The following is a 13,173-nucleotide window of genomic DNA, read 5'->3' on the forward strand; positions in this document are numbered from 1 at the left end:
TTTTGTTATTGTACCTGTTGTCAAAGTATAATTGTGTATCTGTTTGTGCAAAGATGTAACATATACATGTAAGTACAAAGATGTAAATATACCCGTAAGCAGAAAGATGTAAGGTATACCTGTAAGCACAAATATGTAAGATATACATGTAAATACAAAGATCTATAATATACATGTAAATGCAAAGCTGTAAGACATACCTGTAAGTACAAAGATGTAAGATATACATTTAAATACAAAAAGGGGTTAGATATATCTGTAAGTACAAATATGTAAGATATACCTGTAAATACAAAGATGTTAGATATATCGGTAAATACAAAGATGTTAGATATACATGTAAGTACAAATATGTAAGATATACATGTAAATACAAATATGTAAGATATACCTATAAGTATAAAGATTTAAGATATAAATGTAAGCATAAAGATGCAGGATATAATTGCAAACACTATCATATAAGACATACGTGTATGCACAAAGACGTAATATGTACCTGCACGCACAAAATGTAAGTACAAAAATGTAAGATATATCCAAAAAGACAAAGTTGTAAGATATACATGTAAACACAAAGATGTAAGATATAGTTGTAAACACAAAGATGTAAGATATAGTTGTAAACACAAAGATGTAAGATATACTTGTAAGTAAAAAGGTGTAAGATATACATGTAAGTACAAAGATGTCGTACATTCTTGTAATTACAAAGATGTAAGTTCTTTCAAAACAAAAGCATTATTTAAGGATTGTATAAATTGTAAATAATCGCTGAAGCAAACATTACACCGGACTCAATAAACAATAACATATGCTAAATTTAAAGAATGTTTACTTGTACAATCTACCTGCATTACACAATCAATCAATACAACGATCTCCATTTAAAAGGGTCTATGATATTCACGTTGATAACCATTAGCAAACATACAATCGTGACATACATACATTTATAAACATATTTTGATTGTGGGAAACGTTTTGTCACACTACGCATGTGCTTAGAGAGCAGAATTAGATCGTGAAGATCAAGGAAATATTGAAACAAGAGTCTCAAGAAAAAATTAGTTTCATTAAGGAAAGTACATCTACAACAGGAACTAAAAGGATTAGTTAAAAAGAGAAAAATATTGTGAACATTTAAAATTCCTTATACATAAAGGTGTTTATAGTAAAAGCTTATAAAATGCCACCTACATATTATAATACGGAAGCATTTATCTCAGTGAAACCCCATATACTATTCTGATACTTACTCAGCTCTAATGGAAAAAACCCAACACACATCAAGCATCAATAAATATGACGTCGGATGTGACAATCAAAGAAGAAAGTAATTAGGATGAATGCCTCTAAATATTGTCTTGTGACAAGTGATACACGAGGAAATCCAAAATTCGTTGTTGGCAAAACAGCTAATATTTCACAATAATGAACTATATTTTCAAGTGAATATCTAAATAACTTTACTGAGGAAATATTCAAGGTCCGGCAAATAATCATGGGTTGTCATGTTTTAAACTGGGAGACTGAAAAAAGGGACAGTATTGTGGGCATGTTTAACTAGCAAGAGTTTCCCCTGTACAACAAACATTTCGATGAGTACAAATCTGAAAAGATTTTGAAGATTATGATAAAGAACTCACAATGCACTTGTCAAAAACATTTAGTTGAATTAAACGTAGAATCACAACTTTATGATACATTTGATGGTAAGATATTGAAATATATCGGTGCCAACATATTTATATCACCACATGGTCGATGATACTTTTATCGCCACAGATACGTTATCATTTTTAGAGCTACAACGTTTATAGTTAGGAAATATATTTGGTTCACTTTATTATCGATATTGAAGTTGCCATTTTGTGTGGGGCGCAAGTTTGATAACTTTCAAATATTTAGATTTCAGCTAACCAGAGGAAGGCAACTGACAAATAGATGTCGAAACCTTTGCAAAGCCTAATGTTTCAACAAGGCCTTTAACGACACTACTCACAATAGTTGACGTCAAGAGAGTGATTGCTTATCATATAATAACGTTGTTCAGAGAATCATGATTATATAAAACTGTTCAGGATCTCATCTATGATGAACTAATGATCCTGAATTATTCAACGTTTGTGATCTACCATATCTGGAATCTGTTAAATTGGATGCAAAAAGGACAAATATGTAAAGTCAACCGCTTGAACTTAAAAATGTATAGAACGGGCTATGCTCATCATAAAGAGTACGCAGATAAGCTACAACCATAAAGTAGAAAATATACTCATTCATTAACGATTGAAATGTTAAAATATGAACTATCCCCCCCCCCCAAGTGATTTACAAAGATTTCGGTCAATTTTGTTCTGGTCAACTATTTCCTAGACTTACATTACTTTGCCATTTAACACTTAAGCTATGCAACAGCCATTTCAAAGTGTTAACCCGTCGCACCATCCGTACGAAAAATAATACTAAAGATTTGGTTGAAGCCTATTTAGTTTTTTCTCTATTTGGCCTTAACAGTAAGAAGAGTATAGGTTTATATGCTTATAGTCATCAGTTTTTCTTTACTGACACTGTGGAGTAAATCTGTAAAATGTACAAAGTTCAATGTTATGCAGGACATGAACATCAGAAGAAAACCATTTCATAAAAGTTGTTTGTGGTGTGAAAATGGATTCCAACCCAAACATTATGTGAGTAAGAATCGATGTACAGTGAACAACACAAAAGGAATAAAATTACTAACTCTATATACCGTGATCAATTAAACCTAACATGTTATAATAAACCGAGAAACAAACTCCTAACTTAATCCAATACAAAGCAAGCTCTTGGTCATGCGTTGTCATGTCTCCGAATTGCCCGAATGTAGAAAGGTTTTGGTGTATGAGTGGGACCGAAGATGCCATCCACATCTTTAATGTCCAGTACCTCTCCGTCTGGAGGCATCAACTCAAACCTCTGGACAAGAGCGCTGATGAAAAGAAGTAGCTCCATTCTTGCCAAGGACTCGCCTAAACAGTTTCTTTTCCCTGGAATTTGAAAAACAAGTAAATTAGTTGCTTGCACAGAATATTACTGTTTTCTTCGAGTCCTAATAAAAAGCAACACTGTTTGCAGCATTTGTCCAACACACACACACACACACACACACACACACACACACACTTTAAAAATAAGGTGGAGTTTAAAGTGTTAGTATAAAACAGTTTGATATATCAATGATATTGGTATATCAAATTGTCATCCACACATAGCGCAATATAAACAATCTTGCAACTGTTTAATGTTTTATCTATATTGATGATAAATTTCTTCTCATTCATCAGTAGTGGCGTAAGAAAATAACGATACAAAGTATTAATAATCTCAGTTTTCTAAATGAATTTAATATGGTACACAATCTAATCGTAATTCCTGCTGTTTTCCTTTCCACCCTCCTCTCTCAAACATAGACGACAAAAAACGCAGAAATCTGGAGTGAGAGAAAAAAAATTGGGCTGAATGGAAAGCTTGAAACTGAACTTACACGTAGCAACATACAAGAATATTGTTCGTCGGAACTGTAGATGTACACATTTCTTGGGATTTATCTGCAGTATTTATATAAAAGATGATATACATTTTCAATTGCTGCCGACAATATACAATAAATTTTTTGGTTACAAGGCACACATACAGTAATGCATTTAATGCTTTATTATTGTTCCTCCTGTTTTTGTTGTTTCTTAAACCTATTATAAACTAAATCAGAAAATGTTCTAAGGCCGCCCCCCCCCCAATCGTATCAAGATACGCAGGAAAATTCATGAAAAGAAGAGCTTATAGGACTTTCACTTGGATTTTATCTTGTGTCATCGACGATGTTTCTATAATAATGGTATAAGTTCAGTTAAACTGACCACATGAAGAGAGAGAGAGAGAGAGAGAGAGAGAGAGAGAGAGAGAGAGGGAGACTTTTTACGGTCGGTAGAAATCTTAATCAAACCAGGAAAATGGCTTAGATCGACGTAAGTGTATTAAATATTTTAATTAACTATTGTTGGCTCGTCATATCGCTTAGCCTCTACGCTCCATGCTTCTGTACATGAATGGATGAGTGTTCAATTCTTTCAGTGCTCTACCTTCGTTATTAAAACCATATTTCATGTTCGTATATTTATTTAATCAATAGGAATAAAAAGAGAAACTCAAAAATAAAAATATCAACTTATCATTAAGCAAAGGTGATTGTGAATAGCCACAAAAGGCACAGAACTACATTTTTAGCGGACATACTCTAAAGGGAAGTGAGCAGTTCATACACTCGAGCAATACACAGTTGCATGCAGTCAATGTGAACTCCACTAAGAGGGCAAATATGTGTAGCAGTATGTATAGTATATATGTTGTATTAATGATATACCGCTTGCTGTATACATTTTCCATCACGGGAAAACTAGGCAAGCCTCGTTTTCTTTAATGAATAATTTATTCATCTCATGGTAAATCATTGATACAGAAAACATATATACATATATATATATATATATATATATATATATATATATATATATATATATATATATATATATATATATATATATATATATATATATATATATATATATATATATGTGTGTGTGTGTGTGTGTGTGTGTGTGTGTGTGTGTGTGTGTATTCTCATGTTATACCATTAGAAGTTTTGATTTGATAGAACATTTTGGAACGATGTAATAAAGGGTTGTTATTTCGATGATTGGCAAGGGACGTGTTGGGTATGTTTGCTCACATTAAGACTAAAGTTATTATTAACATTATTATAATTCATTTGTGACATAGTTATTCATTTTCTTAACCAATTATAGTTTTCATGCAGAAGAAAGGCGAAAGGAGATTATTCAAAAGTTTAAATACAACATCTAAGTCAAACTTTACCCGTGAAAAACGGTATGAATTCATCTGGCTTCAGTAGTGTTCCTTCCTCACTAATGAACCTCTCCGGTCTGAAATTCTCAGGGTCTCCCCAGATGTCAGGGTCCGATAGAACCGAGCTGATATCCGGGAAAATTTGCGTTCCTTTTGGAATGTGATAACCACGAATACAAACATCAGTCACCGGTGCATGCGGTACGCTAATAATAACGATGGTGCACATTCTCATGACTTCCATTATAAATGCCTCTGTATAAACCAAGCTCTGCTTATCTTGGATAGATGGCAGTCTTTCCATTCCAACATTCGATTTTATTTCTTCAAAGATTCGACTTTGTATATCAGGTCTTGTGGCCAAGTAGAATGACGCCCATGTGACCGTGCTTGATGTTGTCTCCGTTCCAGCAAGAAACAGATCCATTATAATAGCCGTTAAGTATTCCTCTGAAAGGAAAAATACAACAAATCATTACGTTTTTAATGATTTTTTTTTAAAAACATCAATAGAACTTTATGGTATCGGGAAGACATTTTGTTTGTCGGTGTAGATATGAAAGATCTGGTATTCACATTTATGTTACATTAATTAAAAATATTTCAAAGCTGCTATATTATAACAAAAGTTGGAACGGGAATTTACAGCTTAGTATGCTTCTTGCATACGTAAAACTGTACACAAATTATTTAACAGATATTTGCTCAAATATTAAGAGTGGACTATGCAATAGTTACTGAAGAGTCATTTCTGTGTTTTGGAATTAACATGTACTGGAAGTTGACCTAATCTGACTCTAAACAACGGGTGAACAGGTCACATGGCATGTGTGGGTTTATTCCCGTACTCTGGGCAAATACAAATTTAATTTCCTTACAATGAAGTAATTGGTCGGTATCTGTTTTCACACAATACACCATAATGCATATGCATATCTATTAAGCAGACTCTTTATTAAGCCATGACACGTGATTGATGGATCAGTAATCTTGGTGTGCGAAGATACCGATTTTAGAAAATACAGGACCTTCAGATGTGTAAGTATTGACGTGATAGACTCAACGCTGTTAGTATTTGGCAAGAAAATATCTAGTTCGTCCCACTGACAGTTTGCTGACTTTATCAAAATTGAATTTCAGTGAAACGAACTTAACATTAGAAGCTTCAATTCGATGAATAAAACTGAAGGTAAGTACGTGTTCTATTTTCCGAACGAAATCTGAGCAAGAGGGATATTTGTATGAAAGAATTATAGGCAGAATCGGAAACGGTAAGAAGAATTGAAATACTAATTATGCGTTAATTTGTACATAGGAAAATGAGAATGAGGTGGCTAAAACCCGGTACAAAATAATCATATTGTCCTTATTGGTTAAATCGATAATTTCGCTACCTCGTTGTGGAGTATGCATTTCATTAATATTTCTTTCTCCTTGCTGGGAAGCGAAATTGCTAAATTGTTTACTGTATTGTACACTTGTACCAAACTAGACCATATTTCGGTAAGGTGAATGTAGAACTAGATATATCATATCGTGTAGACAACCACCTTAGGAATATTAATTTTCGAACGTGAATTATAATTAGCTATCCATTCTGAAATTTGAGAATGAGACTGCTTTTAATTTACATAATTGTTTGAGAATTCAGTGATTGATGATCTAGTTAACATTCTTAAACACAATAAGTTGAACAAATAAATATAATGAACATTCGAAGTATTGAGGAGGGCTAGCACATTTACAGCAAAGTCATTTCCATATTTTAGGGAATCACTAGTATTTGGGGTTGATGATATAACTACCATGGAATCTTCATAGATGAAGTAAGTAGAAAGGATAGCGAGATATCCACCTAAAATATGATTCTGAATACAATTCGTATCAGAAGGCTAGCGATCGATTCTTAATCCTTCGACAGATATTTGACATAAAAAACAGACAATAATTATTAACATGGATAACAAGAGCTTCTCTTTCCATGTGTTACTAACTTCTAAGTAAATTACTTGTGTGCATCTAAGACAAACAGCAAAATCAGAATCGCACAAATGATGACACGATTTTGTCTTTGCTCACTGTAAGGTATTTTGTGTAAAGGATCGACGCGAACCGGGTCTCATTATTTACTAAGATATTTTCGTTTGCTTCAGCTAATATTGATATTATCGTGCGTAAATGACATTTAATCGCTCTAATATCAGTTTGCATAATTTTATTTGTGTGTCCCTTTCTGTTTGAATTATTTAGGGTATTTTTCGATGTATTGTGCTGGGCTGCGATGTTTCAAAAATAGCCAAATATGAAATTTATATTTCCCTTTTTATCCTGCTAAATCTGAGATTATTCACAAGCAATTATTATAACAACTGATGTTTATTTTAATTCGAATTTAACATCTTAATGCATACTTTGAACTTAAAGGTTACGTCTTGCTGTTTCCAACAATGGTAATGCATGGTAAAAATAATGAATTGTTTTTTAAAGAAAGGAACACAATTATGCAAAATAAAATAATTTATTTAATAATTTAGATTAAGGGTTATTGCAGTTTATTTCTTTGTATATGTGTGGGTTAAGGTTTAGGCTAAGTACTTGCTAATGCATCTTTTACGCTTGATAGTTTTTCCTAGATTTTTGGATGAAGCTATTAGTATCTTGTTATTTTATTTTTAGGCTAAGTCTATTTGATTAGGACATATATCTTTGCTGAATACTCGGTCGCTAAGACATGTCAAATACATCTGATCTTATTTATTCCCTAATTTTAAGTTTATAAGCCTGTCTACTAATTATGATAATTGTTCCTATTTTGTTTCATTTATGTCATGTTATTTTATTTTCAGGCTAAATCTATTTGGATCAGACAGATATCTTTGCCGAATATTTGGGTCGCTAAGACTTGTCAAAGACATCTGTTCTTATTTATTCCCTAAGTATACGTTTATTAGCCTCTCTATTAGTTTTGGTAGGTTTTGACTTATTTTGTTTTGATTATTATCCTAGCTTGTGGATAGAGTTATTTATATGATGTTATTTCCAGGCTAAATCTATTTCGTTAAGACAGATATCTTTGCCGAATATTCTGATCGCTAAGATGTGTGAAATACATCTGGTCTTGTTGTTCCTTACATTTAGTTTGTTCGCCTGTCCCTTAGTTGTGATTACTCGAATGTTATTTATTTATTGTTTAGAGGGTCATACACTTTTGTTTAAATCCTCCCTTTTTACCAAGGTCGGTGTGAACCCTATTTTACGATGTTTAGTCCTAAACCTAGTTATTTGGGTTCCATGCTTACGGTGTTAAAAACATGTTCTAAATCTTATTGGAGTGTATAATTTAGTAATTTGCCATTTAAGTTTATGTTGATTGCCAATTATTTCCCAAAGCTGCTGGCTAATTTACTTTTGCCTATTAGTATCCTATTGATAAGTTTCTGATCATGACTTCTAACGAGTTGCGGTGGTTTGGTATGTCTTGCGACCTTATTTAGTCTGGAGTATAGCTTGCGTCCGTTTCTGCTGCTATCCCATTGTTGTTGCCACTTATTATCGATTTTAGTTCTGATTATGTTATACAATACTTGGACGCTGCAGTATAATGCTATGGAGTCAGGTTCATGGAGTCATTCTTTAGCTACTTGGTCTGCTTTATCGTTACCTGCTAGTCCGATACGGGACGGCACCCACATGAACTCTATTATATGTTTGTTATTTAGCATTTGTTTGATTAAGTGGTTGGTTTCTTTCAGGAAGTTGCTTATTGTCATAGTGTGGTTTGATTTAATGGAGTTGATGACGCTAAGGGAGTTGCTAATGATAACTGCTTGTCTAGTGTTTGTTAGCTGGATCCATTTTAGAGCTTCAATAATGGCCCATAATTCGGCTGTGTAAATGGGGCTGATGTCGGTAATTGAGCTCCGAATTCTGTATTGGTTTCAGGGATTACTATTGCCTCCGCATTGTTGTACGGTTTTGTAATTTGTGTGGCATCGGTGTAAATCTTGTTGTACCCTATGTATTTTCCTTCAAGCTCGGTTAATATTGTTGTCCTTATATCATGTACGTGATCTTGTTTGTTTCCATAAGTAAGGACTATTGTGTTACAATTAGGGTTACCTCCCGTCCATGGTGTTGGGTCGGGGTGACAGCATTGTTTGTTTGTAAAGTGGGTAGGATAAGATCTGTAGTTAGTTCATAAATTGTTTTTGCACACATGGGTGTGGTTTCAGATCTTTAATGAAAGGGATTATTTGTTGGATAATTTTCCTGGTGGGTTGGCTTGTTTTATTCGATCGAAACTCGTGCGGCATATCTTAAAATGCTTTAGTATCTTTTTATTTGCAGTGGTAGTTTTCCTGTCAGTATTTTGAGCTCTTATAGGGAGACTGAGTTTAGAGCTCCACTGCAAACAATTAGCGTCTTATGATGTATTGAATCTACTTTACTAAATGATGTTTGGTTAGCGAATGCGTGGACTTAGCATCCATAATCTGTTTGTGCTCTTCTAAGTACCTTATATATTGTTAAAAGCGTTTCTTGCTTGACCCCAACTGTATTTCCCTTGAGGTTGCTCAATATACTTAGATGACTTTTACATTTTTGGGTGAGCTCTTTAATGTGGTGTTTCTATGTTATATTTTCATGAAGGAACATTCCTAGGAATGTGGGTGTTTTGACAAGTTTTATTATTTTCCCTTGTATGAGCAGTTTAGGGTATTATATTGTAATTATATTGTGTCGCGAGAACATAATGGCTTCTTTGTTAGTGTTGGATGTTTTAAAACCCCAATTTATCTGCCCACCTTCCTATTTGGTTAAGACTATCTTGTACTGGCCCTTTGACTGTTTTGCTGTTTGGATTGCCTGCTTTCCAAATCCCACTATCGTCAGCACATTTGGATATATCTACCTTATTTTTGTTAATCATAGTGTCACGGTCTTTTACCATGATTTTAAATACAGTGTGGCTAAGTACACTACCTTGTGTCGTACCGTTTTCTGGTTAGATATACCTGAATATTGATCCCCTACTTTTGTCAGTATCTTCCGATCTGTTAGGAAGTCTGCTATCCAGTTATGCATGCAGCCAGTTATTTCGTACATATTAAGTTTCGCAATAAGACCGTTTGTCAAGACCAAATCGAAGGCTTTCTCTAGATCGATAAATACTTCGATTAGATGTCTATTGCATTTTCATTTTGCATTAAATGCTAGCGTGATGCTTGCTTCGATCCTGAACAATTGGTTCAGGGTGGACCTTTCAACCCGCTTTGTGTTTCAATGTAGTTGTTGCTTTCTAGATGGTAATTTACTATGTCATTAATCATTGCTCTCTTTTTTTGCATATCTTATCTGTTAGAGATATAGGTCTATATGCATTGATGCCAGGTTTGGGTATTGGAATGACGATAGTTTTTTCCAACCTTTGGTTAGTTGACTTTCCGCCATCTAGTATTAAGTATATTTAGTATGATTTCGGTTATGTTTTCCGGGATGTGTTTGTATATTTCATAACCAAGTTGGTCTTATCCGGGTGAGGTTGCCTTTTTATTGGCAATGCAGTTATCCATACTGCTATTGAGAAGTCCTCACTTAATTTGGATTTTTTGGATCCTAGGTCGGAGAAGAGGTTTGGATACTTTTTTCTACATTCTGGCGGTGCTCTTGGAATTTGTGGGTATGGTGGAGTTGCTGCTCGTGCTTGCAAAATGTGATACCAGGCAGTATGCTTTTGCTTTGTTGGTTAGATTTCCAGTCAGTTTGGGAGTTGATAGCTTGTTTTTCCTCTTTATTGCTTTTATATTGTTCCATACCTGTTTTGTGTTGGTTTTGAAGTTTATGTTAGAGCAGAAGGCTTGCCAGAATTTTTCTTTTGCATTTTCGATTATTTGTTTCCTTTCTTTTTCCCTAGTATCGTAAATCCTAAAGTAATTGCAGTTCCTTGTGTTTTAAATCGATTAAAGGCCTTTTTAGTTTAGTTTTTTAAATTTTTTTCACATTCTTCGTTCTACCATGGGACAGTGGGTTAAAGTTGTTGTCCTCCTGTTCTGGGTATACTTATTGTAGCTGCCTCATTTAGGGCGTTCATTATAGATAGATTATATTGACTGATGCTATCATTTTAAAGATCTGCTCGAGTTATTGTAGAGAGGGCGATGTTAAATTTATCCCAATCGGTTTTGTCACACCTCCACGTTGGTATGTTGTTAGTTGGGTATGTTAATGTCATTATATTGAGGGTGAGTAGGATGGGGAAGTGATCGCTTCCATGGGTGATGCTTTGAACAAGTTCATAATCTGAGATTTGGGCCAATATAGGAGTGGCTATGATGAGGTCGATTGCTGTTAGTGCACCTTTGATATGGTCTGATATTGTTCCTGCTCCATTGCTAAAGATAGCTAGGTTGGATTCGGTTGTCCATTTTTTCAAGTAGCTTTCCCGTCAGGTTTTGCATTATTCCGCTCCATCTTACGTTATGGGCGTTAAAATCCCCGGCATATAAGATTGTCCTCTGTCATTTTCGTATAGTGACTGATTGCTGTTGGATTATCTCCCCCTGGGTCATATACCTTTAGCAGTTTTATAGTTTGCTGGCCAGTGATAATCATGATGGTTTGAAATTCTGTTTGTTCAGGTGCGTCTTAGTTTTGATCTGGGATAACCTCTGAGGTGTTTGCAAGTGAGACAGTAATATAAGTTGATAGCCCCTCCCCCCCTTCTAATTTACCATTTGTTCCATTTTTAATATGTACAGTTGAGGATCCTGTAATTTTTGGCTGACCTTAGACACATGAGTTAAATGGTTTTCTGGTAGTCAGATAATATCAGGTTTAGGTTTGATGGAGTTTATTTTTTGGATTAGCTCGGCGATATTCTTAATTATCCCGCGGCAGTTCCACTGCCACAGTATCGAGCATTTACGTTGAGTGAGATACATATTGATTATTGATATTTACTATTGTCATGATTTGTGTATGGTTTACTATGATCTCGAGTTTTGATTTTTAAATAAATTGCTTTTTAATTTGGTTATCACTTGATGAGTCATGTCGATTCGGACATGATTATTCTCTATATTTTATTCAGTGATATTAGCACATTCACCAATGAACCGGAGGACAACAGTTGTAGAGTACCTATATGATTTGGTGGCTTGCTTATTCATTTCCTCTGGTGTGCTAGTGGATTTGGGTAATTGGTTTGTTTATATCTGGGTGCCTAGTTATTATTACAATGCATACTATAAGTTATTGTAGGGGGTGTGTTTGGTTTGGGTGGTGCTGTTTTGCCAATGTTAGGTTTCTTGGTTTATTTTTTCTCTTTTTTGGGGGTGGGGTTTTCGGATTTTGAATGATATTTAGTCTTGCGTCTTTATATGATGTGTGGTTCGAATCCTCATGTTGTTCTATAGCAAATTCACGAGAAGTTAGGGGGCATTCATATGATTTAGGGTGGTGTGGTGAGGTCCTGTACAGTTAGCGCATTTAATTAGTTCCTCCTGCACCACCTCTTGTGCGTGTCCCCACAGTGGTCGTACTTTGAATTGTTTTTGCAAGAGCTAGTGAAGTGACCCCACCCTTTGCAGTTTCCGCAAAAGCGTGGTTTGTTTTCTTAGTTTTCCAGTTTGAATAACTTTCCGTAGGTACATAATCTTACCATTGTTTTTTATGGGTGATATTGAATTCAATTTTAGCAACTGGCGGTTCCTGTTTTCGGGAATTCTTGGGTTTGTGTACCCTGCTTATATTAAACCCGTAATATGCAAGGTTTTCTTCGAGGTGTTTGATTGTTTTGAGTTGTTGTTCTCTGGGCAGCCTAAGGAATGTTTGTATACTGTTGCTGTACTGTTTGGGGTTACGTTTTCACTGACCTCAGTACTAGTGTTTGCAGTTAGTGTAAGCTTCCTGCTTCACGTGTTTTCTTTTAGTGCTGCATGTTTAGTTATAGTAACTCTAATTTCTTTGAGATTAGTTCAATTTCCATATACTTATTTACTTGTTGGATTGTAATGCATGTGATTATTATAAAGCTTGTGTTGGGTCTCATGAGTGAGAACTCCCCTCCCGGGGAATTTTCTTGCCATGCTATTTTGGTTTAGGTTGAGGAATGTACAGATCGATGGGGTATAATTTTTTCCTATGTGTTGTGTTGTCCTCTATTTTGGGGGTAGGTTTTGGGTCTGGCTTGGTGTTTGATTTTGTCTCCTGTTTGTCTGATGTTTTTGTAATTAGTTTGATAATTTATGGTTTGGTTTTTGTGGT

At 34.6% G+C, this 13,173-nt stretch overlaps 1 protein-coding gene across 1 annotated transcript in view; it reads right to left on the minus strand.

Moving 5' to 3' along the window:
- Positions 1 to 262: 262 nt before the first annotated feature.
- Positions 263 to 13,173, minus strand: part of LOC149782320 (cytochrome P450 2H2-like) — a 31,481-nt gene continuing 18,570 nt past the window's right edge. Inside the window, exons 3-4 of the mRNA XM_089935112.1 lie at positions 4,918 to 5,358; positions 263 to 3,032 (exon numbers count right to left, since the gene is read on the minus strand). Coding sequence (XP_089791238.1) covers positions 2,836 to 3,032; positions 4,918 to 5,358 — 638 coding nt within the window. The 3' untranslated portion in view covers positions 263 to 2,835. The remainder of the gene's footprint in view (positions 3,033 to 4,917; positions 5,359 to 13,173) is intronic.

This window comes from Sinohyriopsis cumingii, chromosome 15 (genome assembly GCF_028554795.1).
Source record: "Sinohyriopsis cumingii isolate HCF-2022 chromosome 15, ASM2855479v2, whole genome shotgun sequence".
Lineage (NCBI taxonomy): Eukaryota > Metazoa > Mollusca > Bivalvia > Unionida > Unionidae > Sinohyriopsis > Sinohyriopsis cumingii.